At 43.3% G+C, this 27,913-nt stretch overlaps 1 protein-coding gene across 1 annotated transcript; it reads right to left on the minus strand.

The window, feature by feature from the left end:
* Positions 1 to 201: 201 nt before the first annotated feature.
* On the minus strand, positions 202 to 27,786 carry LOC139448210 (glutamate receptor ionotropic, kainate glr-3-like). Its single transcript, XM_071229729.1, has 5 exons — positions 27,659 to 27,786; positions 25,398 to 25,448; positions 5,892 to 6,095; positions 3,872 to 4,214; positions 202 to 2,497 (listed from the first exon to the last, which is right to left on the minus strand). The coding sequence occupies exons 1-5, from the start codon at positions 27,707 to 27,709 to the stop codon at positions 1,737 to 1,739; spliced, it is 1,410 nt and encodes a 469-aa protein (XP_071085830.1). The 5' UTR covers positions 27,710 to 27,786; the 3' UTR covers positions 202 to 1,736.
* Positions 27,787 to 27,913: the final 127 nt, after the last annotated feature.

A 27,913-nucleotide genomic window follows, 5' to 3' on the forward strand; every position in this document is an offset into this window, starting at 1 on the left:
GATCCAAATTTCAGATATTTTAAAGCGTATAAACTTAATGCGAGACTTCAGACTAAGTGACATACATGTAGATTGAAGATGCTACCCATTAGGAATATAAAACGTCAACGCCAGACAAAAACCAGCCTGGGTTATCCGACGAAACAGATCCCGTTGTTTCCTCATGCTAAAACACCACGCCGTTCCAAAATAATACGTTTATTGCAACTGGACAACTGCACTTACATATGGACATCCCGATACTGTACAAGTGGCAAATACATCAGTTAAATTCTGGTGTAATGATGCTGTAGACGATGAGAGAATCCATGCGGAATCCAGGTTAAAATTGATCCCTAGCACCCTGCGCTGGTCGTGAGAGTGGTCAGGCTCGCTGACTTGGTTGATGACGTATCAACGTTCCACGATGGCGTGGATCGATCATCATAATATTAATCACTGGATTGTCTGGTCCAGACTCGATTATGTACAGGCCATCATCACATAGCTGCAATATTGCTGGGTGCGGCGTTATACGTTAAACTACCCAGCCAACAATAATGAGTGAGGCAATTGCGTGTCAGCTTAAAGTGGGGGGAAAGCCCGAAGTGATATAGGCCTATTTCACTTTAGTGAAACCAAAGAAAACGCGAATGGTACTGACAAATCTAGAAACATAATCGGGCTAATAGGATTCGACCCCAAGGTTAATAGTGTCCAAGGGACGCAACTCTGCACAGTGAATTGCAGCGCATCAGAAGACTTGACCGCCTCTGCCCCCATCATATCAAATGTTCATTGTAAATTGAAATGATTTGAGGAATGCGTTTTCTTAACGCTGGTTTGAACAGCATTCCAGTTATATCACGGCGTGACAACTTGATCTGAGAGTAAAGTGATGCAGTCTTAGCCGTTATGAAACCCATTACCACCGACCTAGCTCTGACAAACCTTGTGATGTTTTTGTTTTTAAACGCTTTCCTGATTCCCATGAACACGGGTATGGTGCCGATTGACTAAGAAACTACGATTCAAGTCGGGGCGAGTCCGGGTTTCGAACCAACGATTACAGGTATCGGGCACGCCGAATTCCGGCGCGTTTGACGACTGGTCACCACACTGCCTCTGTTGTAAAGACGGCACATGTGTAATGTTTTAATGACCTATTGTAAGATGGGAAAACATTTTTCAGCTTGCTCTATTTCTTCACATTGAAGGAGAAGCTAAATTGTCCAGGCAATAGAGGTTTCGCTTCAACATGGCAAATATTGACTTTCAAAATGAGCTGCTACACTTTCTTGTTTCGAGTACCTTTAAACACGTTACAAATGATAAACTTGACCTACAAACCATTGACGGCATTTGTTAGCAATGCTTATACACATTTTTCTTCAGTCGCTGTGGCTGAATAGTTTACATAAACATAATCAAGTACATGTACATTTAAATTGAGTATATATCATACTGACCTATGCTATAAATGATTTTCGCTAATAACTTCAAAAGATATACGTACTCAAACTACATCTCAGGGAGAACATATACTGAGGCAAGTGTGTCTTCCCTCTAAACACAATCAAACGTATCATTGCTTGACAATGGACAAATTCTTATACATGATAAACTACGTTTGGGAGAGGTGATTGACATGAAATATTTTCCCTCCGAATTATCTAACCTACACCAGCGTACAGTTCATCAACCGAACATCACATTCGCAAAACCGACCTATCGCAATGAAGTCAGAATGTCCGAAACTACTTTTGAGGGAGACCAAATTTACTAACATAAAATATCTCCCCTCCCAAAACGATCAAACTTAGCACAACACCGGCCAAGAGAATAAACAGAGCGGCAGAGAATCTGTTGAAGGACAGCTGGGTCTCCAACCTTATTCCTGAAATGCCAAACACATCCACCACGGGACTTCCCCTGATCTTCATTTCATTCTTTCCACCATAACTACATTGGTAATTCTTCATCCACTTTCTTCTCCTGTTGGACAGATAACTGTTCTGCTTCAGTTTCAGGATGTAGGGGTTGAGAAGGGTACATACATCGCTATTCTGCCCGCAGGCGAATCCGTAGGCTCTGTCGTCCAAGGCTTCTCCAATGACCATGGTGTCGCAGGGATATTGACCAGAGAGGTACTCAGCCGTTGGGCCTTCCATGATGAAAGCGTAGTTTTCATTTCTGACGCGGGCCACACCTTCACTGACGCTCTTGGCCATCAGGGTGGCGTCGGAAGACATCTTCTTCCACAGGCGTTGTTCCAGAGGTCTCTTGGACTTGGAGAAGTAGTAGTTGGTGTAACCTTTAGCCAGAGTGCCGTACTTGACGTCAGTTTGCTTGGACAGCTCGTCGAAGGACATGAAGGGGATGGTGCGAATGTCGGGGGGTCTGACCAAGAGGAACGCTGTGAAGTTGGCGGCGAATGTGGTAAATACCAGGGTGGTGAAAATCCACCAGAAGATGGACATGATGCGGCCAGACGTGGAGCGTGGGACCCCAGCTCTCTCTGGAATAAGAGGAAACGAAAGTGATTTCTATCCCTTTACATTTTTATTGCATGTAGATTATTTTCACAATAACATGAAAAGCATATGACATCTTGACCAGAAATTATAGAATTTATAGATATTGCTGGTCATAGCAGAGGCACAATTTGTTACATTATAGTAATCTGACAGTTTAAGTTGAATATTATGGAAAGTTGGCAGTTTTGCTGTTTATTTTCGTAAATGAGTTTTTAAACAAATATAACTATAAAGTGAATGAGAATTGTTGATGTGTGACCAGTCTAGATGTCAAAAGAGTTGCATGAAAAATGGTTATAAATGATTTGATGATTTTAATTCCGTTCATGCTTTCACAAAAAAATGTACACTAGTTAGTCATCATCGGTATTTGTTGTTTAACGCCTTCCTCGGCAATATAACGATTGCTAAATAACGATGGCTTTTAGTACATAGAGTCTGGATCAGAAAACCAGAGTGCAACGAAGCACGCCGTCGGGGTACGGTCACGCAATCAACCACGTCACCTTGTTCACCTGATTCATTTGGTCGCCTCTAACGACTAGCACAGGTCGACGGGACTATCACCAGCATTCATCACTGTATGTGTTTGAAATGGGAAATGATTATGGGAGGGGAACCGTTCCACGCCGTCAGCTGGGTCGTAGCATCCATACACAGTATCTATCATGGCATTACGGTGCCCATTGATGTAAATGCTTTGTGTAGGGGACTACCTTCAACGAAACTCAAAGCACTGCGGTCCAAGAGAGTCGACGTGTCTATTGTACCGAAGGAATATCTTGGTACTTTAACTTCGCATGGTCACAATTGTGTTAGGGTTAGAGTGCAGAACACTGGAGAATAACGTTTCTTTTTACTTTTTTTAAAAGTGATAGCTGTACTTGTCAAACAGTTGCAGTGAAAAAGGAAAGGTTATTATAATATAAGGGGCATTTTTTGGGCCCGCATGATTTGCATGATTTAAAAAATGAGCAAATATATATTTTTAAATGCTGTGAAAGTGTTGAGGTGAGGCGAAATGGGGGTTAAATCCATTCAAGATCGTTACACTTATATAACGACGTGTGTTCACAAATCAGATATTTTCATATAAATCAGAACTAGACTTTCTAAATTATAAAAAATGCTTACTATATGGACTGGAAATGTGTCCAAACTAACGGTTTACTTTCTCCCTTAAGGGAAATTAATTTTATGTCTTGAGGTAGTGAGTGAAATACATATATAATAACAAAACCTCATTAAATATGATTAGGCATATCCCAAGAGCACCCAACAGAGTACTGTTGAACAACATTTCAGCAACAGTGTAGGCCTAGATGTCGTTGGTGTGCTAGTCACGCTGTCCTCACCTTGGTGCATGAAGGAACTGATGGTGTAGACGAAGGCGTTGATGAGCGTGGTAGTGAGAGGGATATCGTCGCCGACGTGGGGGTTGTCCTGAAGTTCCTCATACGGGCTCAGCTTCCCGATGGCGAAGAAGATGAGGCTGGCCACAACAAAGGATGCGAGGATCATGAACCACAGGCCGGTGGTGAAGGGCGAGAGGAGGATGAGGAGGGACTGGTTGTACATGGACGTCGTGGGCTTCTTGTACAGGATGCGGATGCCGGCGTCCATGATGGGCTGTGAGAAGCTGATGACGCCGGCCCTCCTGGAAGCGATGGTAAGAGGAGCTGCAGCGATGTCTGCCACCTACAGATAATGATAATAAAAATAATGATGATGACATAAGTACCCGGTCAATGGAACAGTGTGCACTCGAATGTTATTATCAGCTCCCTGGGCAGTATACAACCCAAGCTGCCTTATGAGACGCTAGGAAGTTGCCAGTCGAAAGTGGTTGAGTGCATCACGCTCAAGGAAATTTAACAAAGAGACCCGGCCGACCTGTCTGTAGTCTGTATGTATTTGAAGAATTCAATGTGGTCCTTTTGGTTCCCAAAAGGGGTTAATCTCGAAGTATCGTTACTTTTTTATGAATGAAAAGCATAGGCTTGACCTTTGCGTTAGTGCAACATATAGACAGTTGCAGCATCCATGTTACAGCAAACATCTGTGGACAATTCTAATATTTCACTCACCCTGCCCCTCCCGACATTAACCCTTCTCCACAGATCCCTAACCCTGACATCTGTACCCATCTGTACCGCTTCGACCTCCCGTGTGGTACTGTGGTTCTAGATCATCTGGAAAACATACGAGCTCGCGTCTCCTTATCACTCCTTCTCGGTTGCTCGTGTCCAAGAGCCTGTCGGACACTCCTTTCCCCGCTCTGACCCTCGAGACCCTCGCCAGTGAGGTACCACCTGCTCCTACTCATCTCTGTCATCCCCTGCCTCATCTTCTGCCCTCCGTACCTAACCCCCACATAGATCTCCCCTGTACCTGTCTCCGTTATCCCCCCTGGCGCCCCTTTCTGCCACGCCCTTTCCATCTCTGCCCGAGCTCCACTGTCTTTAGTCTCCCTCTTTCATTATCACCTTAAATGTGGCAGACTCTATTTTATGATTAAATAATATAAATAACTAATGGTATTTGATTAGCTAAGTAAGACATTTGTTTTGTTGTTATGTTTGCAGTAACCTCAACAAAAGTAGACAACTTCCGTTAGCGGACTGTTTCGCTGAAGTTTATAACCCGATGAAAGAATTCCTAAGTAAATAACGTCTCACACTACCATAAGCAATTATTAACCATTATTTCTTAAAGCTATGTTCCAAAAATGTTATAAAAAAGTCGTTTGGTATGCATTCGAAAATAAATATATCTGTGTGTTTCTTATAAATTATCCTTTCAGGGCATATTGGAAACACGACTGCTTCCAGCTGAGCACCCTGCATAATCCCTCTCCTCTACTTCCATTGCTTCTCTTCCTTCGATCGCTCCGTACCTCAGCCCCTCTCGCGACCCCTTCCCAACACACACGCACACACACACGCACGCACGCACGCACACGCGCGCACCCTCTCGACCCTTTCCCAACACACACACGCACGCACGCACGCACGCACGCACGCACGCACGCACACACGCACGCGCGCGCACCCTCTCGACCACTTCGTTCCAGCCTGTCACATACCACTTAAACTCCCCTTTATTTCCATTGGCTGTGCAGAGGTAGGCACGCCAGAAACCTATGATTGTCGGTTTGAATCCCGGTTCGCCCCAATTATGTTTCTAGGTTTGTCAACACCATACCCATGCTCGTGGGTTTCACCGAAGTGGTAAACGTCTGAGCCCTGCATCACTTCGGGCTTTCCCCCTACATTAAGTTGACACGCCGCGATATAACTTGAATACTGTTAAAAGCGGCGTTAAACCCAACTCACTCACTCACTATTTCCATGGGCTATCCCTCGTTGTACTCACGTTATTGATCACCTCCCCGATCATGCCATTCCATTGTCCGGGGGATGACTCGAAGCCGTATTGGTTGTCGTTGACGACGTGTATGTCAAATGTGAAGTTGGCCTGACTAGCGATCTTGGAGATGATGTCGATGAGGATGCCCTCGTACCGGTCACCGTACCTACTCTGTGAAATGTTGCTATTTACCACCACCAAAGGTGGTGCCTGGAAAAAAATAGGAGTTAGCAAGTTAGGTACCTATGAAAACCTAGAAAGATTAAAACGTCAACGACGTCCACCATTTCCTCTCATCCTACTATTATTTCTTTCAACACTAATCAAGGCAATATCAAACAAAGTTTGCGAGGTTCGAGTTATCCAATCAAACGACAATCACGAGGTCATCATTTTAAGACACATGTGTGACGTACAAATTTAGTGAAGATTCCAGGGTAGAATAGGTCTAGTTGCCGTAAAAGGTGACTATGTGTGTCGTAAAAGGCGACTAACGGGATCGGGTGGTCAGGCTCGCTGACTTGGTTGATGAAGGTCATCGATCCCAATTGCGTGGATCGATGCTCATGATATCAATCACTGGATTGTCTTGTCCAGACTCGATTATTTACAGACCGCCGTCATATAGCTTGAATGTTGCTGAGTGCGGCGTTAAACAACAAACCAACCAACCAAACCAACACATTTAGTATCTCATCACGTGCCTCAACCTCTGGGCAATACAAGCCAATATATGTCATCGCTGTGGCATGTACAGTTATGGAATTAGGTTATACTGTTATCGGTACTTCAGGTCCTTATTGTGTGTTTATGTTATGAATGAGTGACTGTGGTTGGTTTGACGCCACTTTAAACAGTATTCCCGTCACATCACGGTGTGTCAGTTTGATGTCGGAGGAAAGCCCAAATGATGCAGGTCTCAGACATCTACCACTTTGGTTAAACCCATGGATGCCACAGGGACATATATGTCCCTGTGCTACAACCCTCACTTTGAAGTCGAATAAAATTCAAAATACATCACGCACACAATCTAAGGACTAAGGTTAGATAAGGCCATCCGTTTCTCTATTACCTCCTTTTTATGAAGTACGATTTCATCATTTCTTATGGGTATATTTTATAACTAAACGTGTACAGTTTCAATATCGATATTTGTGTTGGAATAGTTTGGTTCCTCCTGAACAAAACACCACGAAAATATATTATCCTTACCCACAGCTAATTCTCATCAAGTGACCTGAGTTAAAACATACTAGAGCTAAGCATAGTGAAGTTATGCCCCCTTTTTTTGTACGTGTGTAACCTCTCTGTCGACTTTTGACCTTATAGAGAAAAATCAGTTTTCGTCATTTACGGCATGCTATTTTTGGAATTGAATGTATGTCGTTATACATACGCATATAACTCCATTTCAAATGTAGTTATGTCGTTCAGATATTAGGCAGTATTTTGTTCGCTCACAGTTTCCGTAAAGCGTCTAAATAAAAAAAATCGTCGCACAGTACTTTTATCGGTGTACGATAAAAAGCGGAGAAATTGACTGTTTTTCAACGCAGAATAAATTCTCGGACAACACTTAGAAGTGGTTTTTTTTTAAACCGGTTTAATATTTGCAGTTAAATTTACACCATCAAATAGGAAATTTAATATTCTCCACCTCTGCGTAATTGATCCAGCGCCGCATGAGCGCAATTCTCGCACAACCTTCACTTTTCCGATCTTAGAAAAATGTGCGTCAGAAAAAAACTCGGCATCCAGAGGGTTAAACCCACGAGCATGGGTATGGTGCTGACAAACCTAGAAACATAATCGGGGATTCGAGCAGGATCACGAGTTTCTGGTGTGCCCAAGGGACGCAACTCTGCACAGCGAACTGCTGCGCCTCGGACGACAAGGCCTCCTGTAACCATTCGCAGCCGGACATTACGATATGGAATTTCAAAGTAACGTGAATGGTCGCAAGGTGATAAAACGTCGCGCCTAAGATCTAGGTTCGATTCCCAACATAGCAACTGATTACACTGTGTAAAGCGGCGCAAATATTTATTCACTCACATATTCGCCCACGCAGCACAGAACAGATCGTCACGTATTCTATACATACATTCGACTCAAAGCCTTTTACTTCTTGACAATACATTTTATACATCTTAGACTATCCGCACTGCTTCACCCCAGAAAAATATAAATAATTGATCATATGTCATGTTTCTTCTCTGAGATAAAGTAATTGACATACCTAGGTATCATTGATCAGAATCGACTCTGAATAAAATAAAATGTTTACAAATTGAATTCTACAATTTCCTTTCCCCTTGGGTATTTCGCTCTCTTGAAGTGTCATTTGTATCAGTTTGACTTTCAAAGACAGTTCGGGATGTGAAATATACTGAGTCAAATTAAAAACTTCACATTTTTTAATGGAATCCCATATATGATATACAACGGACAAATGTATGAGAGAAGGTAATTTTTAATCATTAATGTCCAAAGAAGGATTTTAATTAACGGTGGTAACCATAATTTGTTCCAAGCACCTACGGTATCGGTAATAACATCAACAGATTAAATCATAAGTCCCAAGCACGAGAAGCTGGTGGAACACAAGTTCAGTAGCGTGTAATTCCTTGTCAAAATTGCTGTGTGGGGCCTGGCATTGTCGTGTTGGAAGATCAAACCGGGTCCATGTGCTGCTATCAAAGGCAAAATTCTGGTGTCAGTACCTGGTCGCGGTAAGCAGCAGCGTTGAGGTTGCCACGGATGACAAGAAGCCTGGAACGTGCATTGCCACAGAAAGCACCCCACACCATGACACTTTCAGCAAATCGAAGATTAAATCGGGATTCATTACTGAAAGACGACTTGATTCCAATTCCTCTGAGTCCATCGTAAGTGTCGCTGCGCCCACAATTGAGTCAGAATCGGCCCGCAGTATGGCCGTCGTGCTTGAAGGTGAGCAGTTCTCAGACGGTTTCGAACAGTTTGCGCACTCAGTCTACCCCTAAAAAGTTCATTTCTGGTTGATGTAGCCGTCAAAAATCGGTTACGGAGGTGACGTAAGACAATCTGACAATCCTCTGCATGTGACGTCACACGTGGTCGACCTGGCCGAGGGCGATCAGCGGTGGTTCCCGTTTGCTGTAGACGCGTCTGTAAATCATAAATAGTCCGTCGACTACAACCCATCGTCCTTGCGACTTCAGCTACGGACTTTCCCCTCTGCACATTTGAAAGGCGTGGCATGACAAATGTCCGTAAAGACTTTTGTTTTCTTGTGTTTTTCTTTCTTTGTTAATACTGCTAACAAGTATGGCTGAAAACACGTGCGGTATTATGGCCACGTGACCAGTTGGACGTGAAAAAACACTTTTGCCACTATAGTGCTGTGCACAAGATTTTGATCGATTCACCTGCACAAAAACGGGTGTTATCTGAAGACAATACGTGGCCATTACTGTTTAAATACACAATAAGGGTTAAAATTTTAGGATTGTGAAGTTTTTAATTTGGTTCAGTATATTTGACCCAATTAGCTTTTTTGACGTCACTATATTCCTACAATATACATTTTTGTACTATTGAATTAAAAGGGCAATGCCATAGGAGTGCCTCGTTTCATATCTCAGAAAAGATCAACAATAAAAGAAAAAGTGGATCGGGTGGTTATTTTCGGTGACTTCATCTATTGGGTGTTCTTGTAGTATTTGAGAAAAAACATCGGGTCCAAAATAGGAAAATAAACATAACGTTTAAGCAACTGTGACAGAACTATCATTAACATGTGTGATAAACATTGACACTGTTCATTCATATCCATATGAAAATCCATATCATAATGTCCCACCTCTTATAAAATAGGGGGTCAAGGGACTTGCATCACTTCGGACGTTTCCCCCGCCATGATATTACTAGAAAACTCACTCACTATTCTAAAGATTATATTTTCAAAGAACAGTTACTGTGGTGGGGGCACGGGTGGGCCAGCCCTCTAAGACGCAACAATTCGCTGTGCAGAGTTGCGTCCCTTTGGCAAGCCAGGAACCTACGTTCGTAACTTCGAATGCGGGCTCGCCCTGATTATGTTTCTAGGTTTGTCAGAGCCATACCCGAACTCCTGGGTGTCCTCAAGGCGGCAAATTTCTGAGATATGCATCACTTCGGGGTTTTCTCCCACATTAAGCTGAGACGCCATGATAGAACTGGCGTAATGTTCAACGCGGCGTTAAACACAACTCACTCACTATTAAATAGAGACCCAATGGCTTAGGCGTGTCGTAAGAGGCGATTTAATGGATCAGGACGGGTGGTCAGGCTCGTTGACTTGGTTGGACATTGCCGTTATATCAACCACAGATTTGACGAGACTCTGTTATATACACTCCGCCATCATACAGCCGGAATATTGTTGACGGAGGCCACAAACAAAATATGCGTATCAACCACGACTTGTTGACAAAACACGTATGTTTGTGTGATCATATGTGTTATGTATTGGCCCTAAAACAAACATTAAATTAAAGCAAAGTATTTAACAAATGGTACTGCCATGACAGGGCATCACTGCATTAAAACGTATTCGCTTTACCTTAAAATACAAGATAGAGGGTTCTTGGACACTATACGAGTGAGTAAGAGAGCTACATGTCGGAATTCCTGTAAAATCACATCGTGCCAAATTAAGGTGGGATGAAAGTCAACATTGTCGCAGTTCGTTCATCACTTTGACGAAAACATTATTATTGGAAAAAGTATTGCTTGAAAAAATAATTATGCTTCAGAATGTTGACCAAAAAAAAATAATAATGATAATAATTAGGCTGAAAGTATTGACAAAAATATCTGATTTCGCAGGCGTTGCTGAAAGAATATTTTATCTCCACCTATAAGTCCAGTCGGCCCCTGAGACAAACACAAACTTGGTTACCAAAAATTATAATAGGGGCGATCTTGGATTTAAACTCATTACCATTGAATCGGAGGCATTCAACTGTTCTTGTCTGTGACATTGCAGTTTACCAAACTCATGCTAGGTCTAACAACTAGATATCAACCTCGGGGGTTGATGTTCCTGCTGGGTACACAGACAAATGTTTGTCATGTTCACTTGCGGCTAATAGTTCGTCGTGTTAATTGACATAATATGATCCCTATATTATAAATGCAACAAGAGGCAAAACAAAAAGCCTGTAACATCAATATGTGACACAAGCAATTGTTCTAATGGACAAACAATAGCCGCTGTGGGACAATACAGGGGTTCGACAGCATCAGACACGTGTGCCGAAAGAGATTCGTGTTAAACTGCTCAGAGACCGACTATTTGATATTCGGCGTGTGTGTGTGTGTGTGTGTGTGTGTGTGTGTGTGTGTGTGTGTGTGTGTGTGTGTGTGTGTGTGTGTTTCTATGTGTGTGTTGTGTGTATGTGTTTCTATATGTATGTGTGTGTGTGTTTGTGTTGTGTGTATGTGTTTCTGTGTCTGTGTGTGGGTGTGTGTTTGTGTGTGTGTTTCTATGTGTGTGTATTTCTATGTGTGTGTATGTGTGTTTGTGTTTGTGTGTGTGTTTCTATATATGTGTTTCTATGTGTGTGTGTGGGTGTGTGTTTGTGTGTGTGTTTCTATGTGTGTGTATTTCTATGTGTGTGTGTGTATGTGTGTTTGTGTTTCTATATATGTGTTGTGTGTATGTGTTTCTATATGTATGTGTGGGTGTGTGTTTGGGTGTGTTTGTTTAATGTGGGGGGAAACCCCGTGGTAATGTAGGTCTTAAACGTTTATGCTTTTACTAAGATCCATGATCACGGGAGCTGACCGACATTGACTCGTAATCAGGGCGATTCTGTGACTCGGAAACCAGCACCGTCAAATTATTGCGCGGCAAAGAGGAGTTACGGCTACTTGGAGGGCCATGCTGTCCCCACCCCTAGCGAGATTCCCACCGGTGGCTCTGTTGTGTGGACCAACCAACCTGTCTTGTCGGATGGTCGTCACATTCAGTTTACGAGATCGCGCATGATCGTTTTAGTTTGTGGGTGTCGACTCCCGGCACAGCAACAACCCATGTTTGGGAAAGGGTGGTCAGACTCGACGACTTGGCTGATGCTTGTCATCGTATCCCATCGCTCAGATCGATGCTCATAATGTCAATCACTGGACTGTCTGGTCCAGATTGGATTATTTACAGACCGCCGCCATATAGCTGGACTATTGCTGAGTGCGGCGTTAAGCCACAAACAAGCAGACAATATGTTGAAACAATGAAATGTTGTTAATTCGGACCCCGTTAACTCGGAAACTCTTTCTTCCGGACGATTACTACATACAATGCGCGCGATTAATTGCCTCTCACTTGAACTGTAATTAGTATCAAATTGATATTTATGCTCACATATCCCTTTTCTGTCTGCAGATCACATCAATTCCCCGCGGAGTCCGCCTGGGCGCTTTCTGGCCTCCGTCTGTTGCCTATTATTACAGACCGCCGTCATATAGTTGAAATATTGCTGAGTGCGGCATTAAACAACAAACAAGACAGACATGAGGTTTGAGGGCGAAGGCGTGCCATTAATGTCATGCACTCATAAATGTTAACAAAGCTAAAAGCTGATAGCAAAAATTTCCCGAAAGTCTTGTGTTGATGAAATGGTGATTCATGAAAATACCAATGATGCCTTTTGAGTAATCGATGGCTCGTGAAAAGGCGAATACTGATAACTGTCTTGTTTTGTCATTTGCATGAGAGGTTAGACAATTCCGCACTGTGGAAATCAATGGCACTCACGTCCTTTTGAGATAATATTGAATAAACATGTTCAAGACACATGACGAAGTCACGCAGCTGTGACTGGTGTTTCAGTACTTTCACGAAGTGTTAGTTTACTGCGGCGTATGTCACATTATAACATAGTAACGGTTATTGTGACAAACCAGGATGTCAAATTCCATCGACCCAATGATCAAACTGCTTTGTTTCTATTCACTGAGACATGCATGAGGTGAGCTGAGATCAAGCTCACATATACATGAGTTGAGCGGAGATCAAACTCAGACATGCAAGAGGTGAGCGGAGATCAAGCTCACACATACATGAGATGAGCGGAGATCAAACTCAGACATACACGAAGTGAGCGGAGATGAAGCTCACACATACATGAGGTGAGCGGAGATCAAGCTCACACATACATGAGGTGAGAGGAGATCAAGCTCACGCATACACGAGGTGAGCGGAGATCAAGCTCACACATACATGAGGTGAGCGGAGATTTATCTCAGACATGCAAGAGGTGAGCAAAGATCAATCTCAGACATACATGAGGTGAGTGGAGATCAATCTCAAACATACACGAGGTGAGCGGTGTGTTAGCGTGTGTGTGTTTGTATGTATGTGTGGTGTGTGTGTTTGTATGTGTGAGTGTGTTTATCTATATATATATGTGTGTGTTTTTGTGTATGTGTGTTTGTTTGTGTGTGTGTGTTTCTAGTTGAGTGTGTGTGTGTGTGTGTGTGTTTGTGTGTGTGTTTCTAGTTATGTGTGTGTGTTTCTAGTTATGTGTGTGTTTCTAGTTGTGTGTGTGTCTGTTTCTATGTGTGTGTGAGAGAGAGAGAGTGTGTGTGTACCTAAGCGTGTGTGTGTCGTGGGGTGGGGGGAGGGGTTACGAAACTGAACAACATCACCGTGCGTCTGTTTAATGTGGGGGGAAATCCCGTAGTAATGTAGGTCTTAAACGTTTATACTTTTACTAAAATCCATGATCACGCGAGCTTACCGTCCATGAATCGTAATCAGGGCGATTCTGTGACTCGAAACCAGCACCATCAAATTATACCGCGGCAAAGAGCAATAACGGCTCCTTGGAGGGCAGTGCTGTCCCCACTTTTAGCGAGATTCACTAAGGTGGCTCTGTTGTGTGGATCGAACCCACCTGTCTTGTCGGATGGTCTTAACATTCAGTCTACGACATCGCGCATGATCGTTTTAGTTTGTGAATGTCGACTCCAGGCTCGTTACATGGCACAGCAACAACCCATGTTTGTCGTAAGAGGCGACTAACGGGATAGAGAGGTCGGACTCGACGACATGGGTGATGCTTGTCATCGTTTCCCATCGCTCAGATCGATGCTCATAATGTCAATCACTGGACTGTCTGGTCCAGATTGGATTATTTACAGACCGCCGCCATTTTGAAAAAAATATCAGATTTCACAGGCGTTGCTGGAAGAATATTTAATCTCCAACTAAAAGTCCAGTCAGCCCCTGAGACAAACACAAACTTGGTAACCAAAAAATATAATAGGGTCGATCTTGGATTCAAACTTATGACCATTGAATCGCAGTCATTCAACTGTTGATTTCTGTGACATTGCAGTTTGCCAAACTCATGCTAGGTCTAACAATTAGATATCAACCTCGGGGTTGATTTTCCTGCTGGGAACACAGACAAATGTTTGTCATGTTCACTTGCGGCTAATAGTTCGTCGTGTTAATTGACATAATATGGTCTCTAAAATATAAATGCAACAAAAGCAAAACAGAAGCTTGTAACATCAATATGTGACACAAGCAATAGTTCTAATGGACAAACAATAGCCGCTGTGGGACAATACAGGGGTTCTACAGCATCAGACACGTGTGCCGAAAGAGATTGGTGTTAAACTGCTCAGAGACCGACTATTTGATATTCGGTGTGTGTGTGTGTTGGTGTGATGTGGGTGAGTGTGTGTGTGTAGTGTGGTGTGTGTGTGGTGTGTATGTGTGTGTGTGTGTGTTTTGTGTGTTTCTATGTGTGTGTAGCGTGTGAGTGGCGTGTGAGTGTTTCTATGTGTGTGTTTATGTGTGTTAGCGTGTGTGTGTTTGTATGTGTGTGTGGTGTGTGTTTGTATGTGTGAGTGTGTGTATCTATATATATGTGTGTGTTTTTGTGTATGTGTGTTTGTTTGTGTGTGTGTGTTTCTAGTTGAGTGTGTGTGTTTGTGTGTGTGTGTGTGTGTTTCTAGTTATGTGTGTGTGTGTTTCTAGTTATGTGTGTGTTTCTAGTTGTGTGTGTGTCTGTTTCTATGTGTGTGTGAGAGAGAGAGAGTGTGTGTGTACCTATGCGTGTGTGAGTCGTGGGGTGGGGGGAGGGGTTACGAAACTGAACAACATCACCGTGCGTCTGTTTAATGTGGGGGAAAATCCCGTAGTAATGTAGGTCTTAAACGTTTATACTTTTACTAAAATCCATGATCACGCGAGCTTACCGTCCATGAATCGTAATCAGGGCGATTCTGTGACTCGAAACCAGCACCATCAAATTATACCGCGGCAAAGAGCAATAACGGCTCCTTGGAGGGCAGTGCTGTCCCCACTTTTAGCGAGATTCACTAAGGTGGCTCTGTTGTGTGGATCGAACCCACCTGTCTTGTCGGATGGTCTTAACATTCAGTCTACGACATCGCGCATGATCGTTTTAGTTTGTGAATGTCGACTCCTGGCTCGTTACATGGCACAGCAACAACCCATGTTTGTCGTAAGAGGCGACTAACGGGATAGAGAGGTCGGACTCGACGACACGGCCGATGCTTGTCATCGTTTCCCATCGCTCAGATCGATGCTCATAATGTCAATCACTGGACTGTCTGGTCCAGATTGGATTATTTACAGACCGCCGTCATATAGTTGAAATATTGCTGAGTGCGGCATTAAACAACAAACAAGACAGACATGAGGTTTGAGGGCGAAGGCGTGCCATTAATGTCATGCACTCATAAATGTTAACAAAGCTAAAAGCTGATAGCAAAAATTTCCCGAAAGTCTTGTGTTGATGAAATGGTGATTCATGAAAATACCAATGATGCCTTTTGAGTAATCGATGGCTCGTGAAAAGGCGAATACTGATAACTGTCTTGTTTTGTCATTTGCATGAGAGGTTAGACAATTCCGCACTGTGGAAATCAATGGCACTCACGTCCTTTTGACATAATATTGAATAAACATGTTCAAGACACATGACGAAGTCACGCAGCTGTGACTGGTGTTTCAGTACTTTCACGAAGTGTTAGTTTACTGCGGCGTATGTCACATTATAACATAGTAACGGTTATTGTGACAAACCAGGATGTCAAATTCCATCGACCCAATGATCAAACTGCTTTGTTTCTATTCACTGAGACATGCATGAGGTGAGCTGAGATCAAGCTCACATATACATGAGTTGAGCGGAGATCAAACTCAGACATGCAAGAGGTGAGCGGAGATCAAGCTCACACATACATGAGATGAGCGGAGATCAAACTCAGACATACACGAAGTGAGCGGAGATGAAGCTCACACATACATGAGGTGAGCGGAGATCAAGCTCACACATACATGAGGTGAGAGGAGATCAAGCTCACGCATACACGAGGTGAGCGGAGATCAAGCTCACACATACATGAGGTGAGCGGAGATTTATCTCAGACATGCAAGAGGTGAGCAAAGATCAATCTCAGACATACATGAGGTGAGTGGAGATCAATCTCACACATACACGAGGTGAGCGGTGTGTTAGCGTGTGTGTGTTTGTATGTATGTGTGGTGTGTGTGTTTGTATGTGTGAGTGTGTGTATCTATATATATATGTGTGTGTTTTTGTGTATGTGTGTTTGTTTGTGTGTGTGTGTTTCTAGTTGAGTGTGTGTGTGTGTGTGTGTGTTTGTGTGTGTGTTTCTAGTTATGTGTGTGTTTCTAGTTATGTGTGTGTTTCTAGTTGTGTGTGTGTCTGTTTCTATGTGTGTGTGAGAGAGAGAGAGTGTGTGTGTACCTAAGCGTGTGTGTGTCGTGGGGTGGGGGGAGGGGTTACGAAACTGAACAACATCACCGTGCGTCTGTTTAATGTGGGGGGAAATCCCGTAGTAATGTAGGTCTTAAACGTTTATACTTTTACTAAAATCCATGATCACGCGAGCTTACCGTCCATGAATCGTAATCAGGGCGATTCTGTGACTCGAAACCAGCACCATCAAATTATACCGCGGCAAAGAGCAATAACGGCTCCTTGGAGGGCAGTGCTGTCCCCACTTTTAGCGAGATTCACTAAGGTGGCTCTGTTGTGTGGATCGAACCCACCTGTCTTGTCGGATGGTCTTAACATTCAGTCTACGACATCGCGCATGATCGTTTTAGTTTGTGAATGTCGACTCCAGGCTCGTTACATGGCACAGCAACAACCCATGTTTGTCGTAAGAGGCGACTAACGGGATAGAGAGGTCGGACTCGACGACACGGGTGATGCTTGTCATCGTTTCCCATCGCTCAGATCGATGCTCATAATGTCAATCACTGGACTGTCTGGTCCAGATTGGATTATTTACAGACCGCCGCCATTTTAAAAAAAATATCAGATTTCACAGGCGTTGCTGGAAAAATATTTAATCTCCAACTAAAAGTCCAGTCAGCCCCTGAGACAAACACAAACTTGGTAACCAAAAAATATAATAGGGTCGATCTTGGATTCAAACTTATGACCATTGAATCGCAGTCATTCAACTGTTGATTTCTGTGACATTGCAGTTTGCCAAACTCATGCTAGGTCTAACAAATAGATATCAACAACCTCGGGGGTTGATTTTCCTGCTGGGAACACAGACAAATGTTTGTCATGTTCACTTGCGGCTAATAGTTCGTCGTGTTAATTGACATAATATGGTCTCTAAAATATAAATGCAACAAAAGCAAAACAGAAGCTTGTAACATCAATATGTGACACAAGCAATAGTTCTAATGGACAAACAATAGCCGCTGTGGGACAATACAGGGGTTCTACAGCATCAGACACGTGTGCCGAAAGAGATTGGTGTTAAACTGCTCAGAGACCGACTATTTGATATTCGGTGTGTGTGTGTGTTGGTGTGATGTGGGTGAGTGTGTGTGTGTAGTGTGGTGTGTGTGTGGTGTGTATGTGTGTGTGTGTGTTTTGTGTGTTTCTATGTGTGTGTAGCGTGTGAGTGGCGTGTGAGTGTTTCTATGTGTGTGTTTATGTGTGTTAGCGTGTGTGTGTTTGTATGTGTGTGTGGTGTGTGTTTGTATGTGTGAGTGTGTGTATCTATATATATGTGTGTGTTTTTGTGTATGTGTGTTTGTTTGTGTGTGTGTGTTTCTAGTTGAGTGTGTGTGTTTGTGTGTGTGTGTGTGTTTCTAGTTATGTGTGTGTGTGTTTCTAGTTATGTGTGTGTTTCTAGTTGTGTGTGTGTCTGTTTCTATGTGTGTGTGAGAGAGAGAGAGTGTGTGTGTACCTATGCGTGTGTGAGTCGTGGGGTGGGGGGAGGGGTTACGAAACTGAACAACATCACCGTGCGTCTGTTTAATGTGGGGGAAAATCCCGTAGTAATGTAGGTCTTAAACGTTTATACTTTTACTAAAATCCATGATCACGCGAGCTTACCGTCCATGAATCGTAATCAGGGCGATTCTGTTACTCGAAACCAGCACCATCAAATTATACCGCGGCAAAGAGCAATAACGGCTCCTTGGAGGGCAGTGCTGTCCCCACTTTTAGCGAGATTCACTAAGGTGGCTCTGTTGTGTGGATCGAACCCACCTGTCTTGTCGGATGGTCTTAACATTCAGTCTACGACATCGCGCATGATCGTTTTAGTTTGTGAATGTCGACTCCTGGCTCGTTACATGGCACAGCAACAACCCATGTTTGTCGTAAGAGGCGACTAACGGGATAGAGAGGTCGGACTCGACGACACGGCCGATGCTTGTCATCGTTTCCCATCGCTCAGATCGATGCTCATAATGTCAATCACTGGACTGTCTGGTCCAGATTGGATTATTTACAGACCGCCGTCATATAGTTGAAATATTGCTGAGTGCGGCATTAAACAACAAACAAGACAGACATGAGGTTTGAGGGCGAAGGCGTGCCATTAATGTCATGCACTCATAAATGTTAACAAAGCTAAAAGCTGATAGCAAAAATTTCCCGAAAGTCTTGTGTTGATGAAATGGTGATTCATGAAAATACCAATGATGCCTTTTGAGTAATCGATGGCTCGTGAAAAGGCGAATACTGATAACTGTCTTGTTTTGTCATTTGCATGAGAGGTTAGACAATTCCGCACTGTGGAAATCAATGGCACTCACGTCCTTTTGACATAATATTGAATAAACATGTTCAAGACACATGACGAAGTCACGCAGCTGTGACTGGTGTTTCAGTACTTTCACGAAGTGTTAGTTTACTGCGGCGTATGTCACATTATAACATAGTAACGGTTATTGTGACAAACCAGGATGTCAAATTCCATCGACCCAATGATCAAACTGCTTTGTTTCTATTCACTGAGACATGCATGAGGTGAGCTGAGATCAAGCTCACATATACATGAGTTGAGCGGAGATCAAACTCAGACATGCAAGAGGTGAGCGGAGATCAAGCTCACACATACATGAGATGAGCGGAGATCAAACTCAGACATACACGAAGTGAGCGGAGATGAAGCTCACACATACATGAGGTGAGCGGAGATCAAGCTCACACATACATGAGGTGAGAGGAGATCAAGCTCACGCATACACGAGGTGAGCGGAGATCAAGCTCACACATACATGAGGTGAGCGGAGATTTATCTCAGACATGCAAGAGGTGAGCAAAGATCAATCTCAGACATACATGAGGTGAGTGGAGATCAATCTCACACATACACGAGGTGAGCGGTGTGTTAGCGTGTGTGTGTTTGTATGTATGTGTGGTGTGTGTGTTTGTATGTGTGAGTGTGTGTATCTATATATATATGTGTGTGTTTTTGTGTATGTGTGTTTGTTTGTGTGTGTGTGTTTCTAGTTGAGTGTGTGTGTGTGTGTGTGTTTGTGTGTGTGTTTCTAGTTATGTGTGTGTTTCTAGTTATGTGTGTGTTTCTAGTTGTGTGTGTGTCTGTTTCTATGTGTGTGTGAGAGAGAGAGAGTGTGTGTGTACCTAAGCGTGTGTGTGTCGTGGGGTGGGGGGAGGGGTTACGAAACTGAACAACATCACCGTGCGTCTGTTTAATGTGGGGGGAAATCCCGTAGTAATGTAGGTCTTAAACGTTTATACTTTTACTAAAATCCATGATCACGCGAGCTTACCGTCCATGAATCGTAATCAGGGCGATTCTGTGACTCGAAACCAGCACCATCAAATTATACCGCGGCAAAGAGCAATAACGGCTCCTTGGAGGGCAGTGCTGTCCCCACTTTTAGCGAGATTCACTAAGGTGGCTCTGTTGTGTGGATCGAACCCACCTGTCTTGTCGGATGGTCTTAACATTCAGTCTACGACATCGCGCATGATCGTTTTAGTTTGTGAATGTCGACTCCAGGCTCGTTACATGGCACAGCAACAACCCATGTTTGTCGTAAGAGGCGACTAACGGGATAGAGAGGTCGGACTCGACGACACGGGTGATGCTTGTCATCGTTTCCCATCGCTCAGATCGATGCTCATAATGTCAATCACTGGACTGTCTGGTCCAGATTGGATTATTTACAGACCGCCGCCATTTTAAAAAAAATATCAGATTTCACAGGCGTTGCTGGAAAAATATTTAATCTCCAACTAAAAGTCCAGTCAGCCCCTGAGACAAACACAAACTTGGTAACCAAAAAATATAATAGGGTCGATCTTGGATTCAAACTTATGACCATTGAATCGCAGTCATTCAACTGTTGATTTCTGTGACATTGCAGTTTGCCAAACTCATGCTAGGTCTAACAAATAGATATCAACAACCTCGGGGGTTGATTTTCCTGCTGGGAACACAGACAAATGTTTGTCATGTTCACTTGCGGCTAATAGTTCGTCGTGTTAATTGACATAATATGGTCTCTAAAATATAAATGCAACAAAAGCAAAACAGAAGCTTGTAACATCAATATGTGACACAAGCAATAGTTCTAATGGACAAACAATAGCCGCTGTGGGACAATACAGGGGTTCTACAGCATCAGACACGTGTGCCGAAAGAGATTGGTGTTAAACTGCTCAGAGACCGACTATTTGATATTCGGTGTGTGTGTGTGTTGGTGTGATGTGGGTGAGTGTGTGTGTGTAGTGTGGTGTGTGTGTGGTGTGTATGTGTGTGTGTGTGTGTTTTGTGTGTTTCTATGTGTGTGTAGCGTGTGAGTGGCGTGTGAGTGTTTCTATGTGTGTGTTTATGTGTGTTAGCGTGTGTGTGTTTGTATGTGTGTGTGGTGTGTGTTTGTATGTGTGAGTGTGTGTATCTATATATATGTGTGTGTTTTTGTGTATGTGTGTTTGTTTGTGTGTGTGTGTTTCTAGTTGAGTGTGTGTGTTTGTGTGTGTGTGTGTGTTTCTAGTTATGTGTGTGTGTGTTTCTAGTTATGTGTGTGTTTCTAGTTGTGTGTGTGTCTGTTTCTATGTGTGTGTGAGAGAGAGAGAGTGTGTGTGTACCTATGCGTGTGTGAGTCGTGGGGTGGGGGGAGGGGTTACGAAACTGAACAACATCACCGTGCGTCTGTTTAATGTGGGGGAAAATCCCGTAGTAATGTAGGTCTTAAACGTTTATACTTTTACTAAAATCCATGATCACGCGAGCTTACCGTCCATGAATCGTAATCAGGGCGATTCTGTTACTCGAAACCAGCACCATCAAATTATACCGCGGCAAAGAGCAATAACGGCTCCTTGGAGGGCAGTGCTGTCCCCACTTTTAGCGAGATTCACTAAGGTGGCTCTGTTGTGTGGATCGAACCCACCTGTCTTGTCGGATGGTCTTAACATTCAGTCTACGACATCGCGCATGATCGTTTTAGTTTGTGAATGTCGACTCCTGGCTCGTTACATGGCACAGCAACAACCCATGTTTGTCGTAAGAGGCGACTAACGGGATAGAGAGGTCGGACTCGACGACACGGCCGATGCTTGTCATCGTTTCCCATCGCTCAGATCGATGCTCATAATGTCAATCACTGGACTGTCTGGTCCAGATTGGATTATTTACAGACCGCCGTCATATAGTTGAAATATTGCTGAGTGCGGCATTAAACAACAAACAAGACAGACATGAGGTTTGAGGGCGAAGGCGTGCCATTAATGTCATGCACTCATAAATGTTAACAAAGCTAAAAGCTGATAGCAAAAATTTCCCGAAAGTCTTGTGTTGATGAAATGGTGATTCATGAAAATACCAATGATGCCTTTTGAGTAATCGATGGCTCGTGAAAAGGCGAATACTGATAACTGTCTTGTTTTGTCATTTGCATGAGAGGTTAGACAATTCCGCACTGTGGAAATCAATGGCACTCACGTCCTTTTGACATAATATTGAATAAACATGTTCAAGACACATGACGAAGTCACGCAGCTGTGACTGGTGTTTCAGTACTTTCACGAAGTGTTAGTTTACTGCGGCGTATGTCACATTATAACATAGTAACGGTTATTGTGACAAACCAGGATGTCAAATTCCATCGACCCAATGATCAAACTGCTTTGTTTCTATTCACTGAGACATGCATGAGGTGAGCTGAGATCAAGCTCACATATACATGAGTTGAGCGGAGATCAAACTCAGACATGCAAGAGGTGAGCGGAGATCAAGCTCACACATACATGAGATGAGCGGAGATCAAACTCAGACATACACGAAGTGAGCGGAGATGAAGCTCACACATACATGAGGTGAGCGGAGATCAAGCTCACACATACATGAGGTGAGAGGAGATCAAGCTCACGCATACACGAGGTGAGCGGAGATCAAGCTCACACATACATGAGGTGAGCGGAGATTTATCTCAGACATGCAAGAGGTGAGCAAAGATCAATCTCAGACATACATGAGGTGAGTGGAGATCAATCTCACACATACACGAGGTGAGCGGTGTGTTAGCGTGTGTGTGTTTGTATGTATGTGTGGTGTGTGTGTTTGTATGTGTGAGTGTGTGTATCTATATATATATGTGTGTGTTTTTGTGTATGTGTGTTTGTTTGTGTGTGTGTGTTTCTAGTTGAGTGTGTGTGTGTGTGTGTGTGTTTGTGTGTGTGTTTCTAGTTATGTGTGTGTTTCTAGTTATGTGTGTGTTTCTAGTTGTGTGTGTGTCTGTTTCTATGTGTGTGTGAGAGAGAGAGAGTGTGTGTGTACCTAAGCGTGTGTGTGTCGTGGGGTGGGGGGAGGGGTTACGAAACTGAACAACATCACCGTGCGTCTGTTTAATGTGGGGGAAAATCCCGTAGTAATGTAGGTCTTAAACGTTTATACTTTTACTAAAATCCATGATCACGCGAGCTTACCGTCCATGAATCGTAATCAGGGCGATTCTGTGACTCGAAACCAGCACCATCAAATTATACCGCGGCAAAGAGCAATAACGGCTCCTTGGAGGGCAGTGCTGTCCCCACTTTTAGCGAGATTCACTAAGGTGGCTCTGTTGTGTGGATCGAACCCACCTGTCTTGTCGGATGGTCTTAACATTCAGTCTACGACATCGCGCATGATCGTTTTAGTTTGTGAATGTCGACTCCTGGCTCGTTACATGGCACAGCAACAACCCATGTTTGTCGTAAGAGGCGACTAACGGGATAGAGAGGTCGGACTCGACGACACGGGTGATGCTTGTCATCGTTTCCCATCGCTCAGATCGATGCTCATAATGTCAATCACTGGACTGTCTGGTCCAGATTGGATTAGTTACAGACTGCCGCCATATAGCTGGACTATTGCTGAGTGCTCCGTTAAGCCACAAACAAGCAGACAATATGTCGAAACAATGAAATGTTGTTAATTCGGACCCCGTTAACACGGAAACTCTTTCTTCCGGACGATTACTACATACAATGCGCGCGATTAATTGCCTCTCACTTGAACTGTAATTAGTATCAAATTGATATTTATGCTCACATATCCCTTTTCTGTCTGCAGATCACATCAATTCCCCGCGGAGTCCGTCTGGGCGCTTTCTGGCCTCCGTCTGTTGCCTATTATTACAGACCGCCGTCATATAGTTGAAATATTGCTGAGTGCGGCATTAAACAACAAACAAGACAGACATGAGGTTTGAGGGCGAAGGCGTGCCATTAATGTCATGCACTCATAAATGTTAACAAAGCTAAAAGCTGATAGCAAAAATTTCCCGAAAGTCTTGTGTTGATGAAATGGTGATTCATGAAAATACCAATGATGCCTTTTGAGTAATCGATGGCTCGTGAAAAGGCGAATACTGATAACTGTCTTGTTTTGTCATTTGCATGAGAGGTTAGACAATTCCGCACTGTGGAAATCAATGGCACTCGCGTCCTTTTGACATAATATTGAATAAACATGTTCAAGACACATGACGAAGTCACGCAGCTGTGACTGGTGTTCAGTAACTTTCACGAAGTGTTAGTTTACTGCGGCGTATGTCACAGTATACCATAGTTACGGTTATTGTGACAAACCAGGATGTCAAATTCCATCGACCCAATGATCAAACTGCTTTGTTTCTATTCACTGAGACATGCATGAGGTGAGCTGAGATCAAGCTCACATATACATGAGTTGAGCGGAGATCAAACTCAGACATGCAAGAGGTGAGAGGAGATCAAGCTCACACATACATGAGATGAGCGGAGATCAAACTCAGACATACACGAAGTGAGCGGAGATCAAGCTCACACATACATGAGGTGAGCGGAGGTCAAGCTCACACATACATGAGGTGAGAGGAGATCAAGCTCACACATACATGAGGTGAGCGGAGATTTATCTAAGACATGCAAGAGGTGAGCAAAGATCAATCTCAGACATACATGAGGTGAGCGGAGATCAATCTCACACATACACGAGGTGAGCGGAAATCAATCTCACACATACACGAGGTGAGCGGAGATCAATCTCACACATACACGAGGTGAGCGGAGATCAAGCTTGACACATACATGAGGTGAGCAAAGGTCAAGCTTAGACATACACAGCGGTACCTCCGTGCGTTTCCTAAGATAATGGAGATTGAACCCCGGTCGAACTTTGACCACTCAATCTAAATGAAGAGTGGGTTCCGAGCCAATCAGATGTCAGCATTCTACAGCGATCCATCTTTATTTCTATACCACCTCATTTCGGAAAGTTCGAGGTCATCAAATAAAACAGCCATAGAGCACAGATATAACCTCCATAGTTTACACTTTGGGATAAAGTTACCATCAAAGCGCTTAAATTCAACAACTGATTTTGCATTCGGAATTCCTCGGTTGTGTTCGTTTTCGAGATACAGAAATCAGATATGCTTGTCTGAAGGCTTCGCTCACTCGTACGGAGCCTCGACTTTGACTTGACTTGACTAAAGTCCACCTTACGAAAAATCCTACGGGGAGGTGTAGTATCTGAATTAAAGAATTTAAGGAGATACGGTCATTAAGTCGATTTCGACAGACCAACGGAAGTCTTTATTTATCACGAAGTACTGTCCGAGCGCACGTTATGGCAGTAGGAACAACTCGCCATCATATAGCTGGAATAGTGCAGCGTTAAACAACAAACAAACAAACAAACATGTCAGTATGTTGTACTCACGTGTATGGTGGTGATTCTAAGATTTCGGCCACTTAGAGACTGGCTTGAACTCTGAAATATGAAATATAGACTAAGTGCAACTACATAAATAAATCTCATTACTTACACACAGAAGATTACCAATAAACAGATATTAACAGACTCAGTTTAAATATTCCTCGACTTGAAGTTGACATTATCAATTCGGGCCATCATTAAGACTAAACCAGTAAGTAGACACTTTTGGACACAATGCAATTAATATGGACGTGCTTAACGATTCCGCATAAAACGAAACATTCTACCTGTTTCAATTGTCCCTATATTGAGATAGGTAATATACGACAGTGTGTACTTACTAATAAATCACCTCATCGACTCCTGGCACGTTGGATTTCGCGATTTTCAGTGATTTTCACCGCCTTTTTCCCTTTTCACCCAATAGATTCTCTTTCGTCGGATAATCGAGTCTGGCTATTTTCGGGCCTTAACGCATTATATTTACGTTGTACGGTGAGTGAGTTGGGTGTAACGCTGCTTTTAACAGTATTCCAGTTATATCACGGCGTGGGAGGAAAGCCCGAAGTGATGCAGGTCTCAGTCGTTTACCACTTCGGTGAAACCCACGAGAACGGGTATGGTGCTGACAAACCTAGAAACATAATCGGGGCGAACCAGGATTCGAACCTACAATCATAGGTTTCTGGCGTGCCCAAGGGACGCAACTCTACACTGAGAATCGCGGCGCCTTAGACGACTGGGCCACCCATGCCCCCTTACGTTGTAAGGAAAGAATCCTAAAGGCATTTACCACAGTGGTAAAAGAGCGGGCATGGTGCAGAAAAAGCTGTGATCCGGCAAAATATTGGATTGGTTTGGATTTAGCTGATCCTTTGACATGCCAAATGACATGCCACAGAACTATACTCTAAGTGCCTTTAAACACGGGGGACACTGTATTCCGTATGCTGCAAATTCGTACCGATGAAATGCAAAATAAGTATTAGTCCGAAAGCAACAATTCGTCTTAAATGGCGTGACAGTTATTTGTTTGTCGATACCACCTCGACACCATAATTTCAGACATTGTCGTGAGTGATAGAAAAAGTTGTTTAACAAACTTTCATGTAATTTTTGGTGATTTAATGCCCATTGTTACAAGGGTGTCTGCACTGCAAAACAGAACAGCCCTCCTTTAGCGCGTGAAATTCGCGCGTGTTAGGCCAAACTACTATGTTTTTATGAAATAAAATCCTGTCATAAGTCTATAATCTATAAACTAATAAATGCGTATATCTTTCTGTAGAAGTTATTAAACGGAATATACAATGACACTCGTCAGATGATTTGAAAACCTTGGTATTTCACGTTTATGATTATTTCAAATAACTTTGCGTTGACAAAGTTGTAACCGGAATTAAAGCTTCATATTGTAACAGAGACGGTTTAGACCATGCAACTGTCAGTCAAATTATTACTTCAGTTGAAAGTAACAGTGACAATGAAAATATTTCAGAATGGAAGTTTTGAGACCATCCCTGTGTTCCGCGATGCCCTTCCGCTGTTATATTTATTGCGCGGATCCCTTGTAAAAACAGGCATGAAATCACCAATGATAAGCTATTTTTTCTACACTTTATGACAGTGTCTGAAATTATGGTGGCGAGTTGGTATGGACAAATAAACAACTTTCAGGCCATTTAAGACGAATTGTAGCTTTCGGATTTATTATCTATTTCGCATTTTATCGGAAATATTTTGCAGCAAACGAACTATAGTTCTCCCATCGTTATATATTTGGGGGCACGGGTGGCCCATTCGACTAATTATATAAGGCGGGGCATTTCGGTGAGCAGAGTTGCGTCCCTTGGGCACGTCGGAAACGTATGATTCGCCTCTATTATGTTTCTAGGTTTGTCAGCACCATACCCATGCTCGTGGGTTTCACCGAAGTGGTAAACGTCTGAGACCTGCATCACTTCGGACTTTCCTCCCACATGAAGCTGACACGCCGTGATATAACTGGAACACTGTTAAAAGCGGCGTTAAACCCAACTCACTCACTCACTCGTTATATATTTGTATAGACTGACATAAAGAGTGAGTGAGTGAGTGAGTGAGTGAGTGAGTGTGACGCCGAAATTAACATCATACAACCCGTATCACGATGGGCGTCACCAAAGTTAGCTTAACATTGTACCAATGTGGGGAATCGAACCCGGGGTGACGAACAACCGCTTTAAACACTAGGCTACCCTTATTTCAGGATATAATTGACTTACCTGTGAAATGCATATCGCGATCACGATAGACAGGAGAGCATGTGGCGTCATTATTCAAGTGGTAGACTGTTAGTAGTGCAGCTGAACAAGGCATTGAGATGGGATGAATCTCGCCTTGTGACCCCATGTCTCAGTTTCACCTCGAGACAAGTCTCGCGTGATCTCGTTACCGATGTCAAACCCAGACCAATTTGGAATATGTCGAAACATGATAGCGTAGTGATATCCTTGCAGTGAGATTGGCCTACTTTTCAT

The sequence above is a fragment of the Haliotis cracherodii genome, unplaced genomic scaffold, assembly GCF_022045235.1.
Source record: "Haliotis cracherodii isolate W230 unplaced genomic scaffold, xgHalCrac1.p SCAF_7, whole genome shotgun sequence".
Lineage (NCBI taxonomy): Eukaryota > Metazoa > Mollusca > Gastropoda > Lepetellida > Haliotidae > Haliotis > Haliotis cracherodii.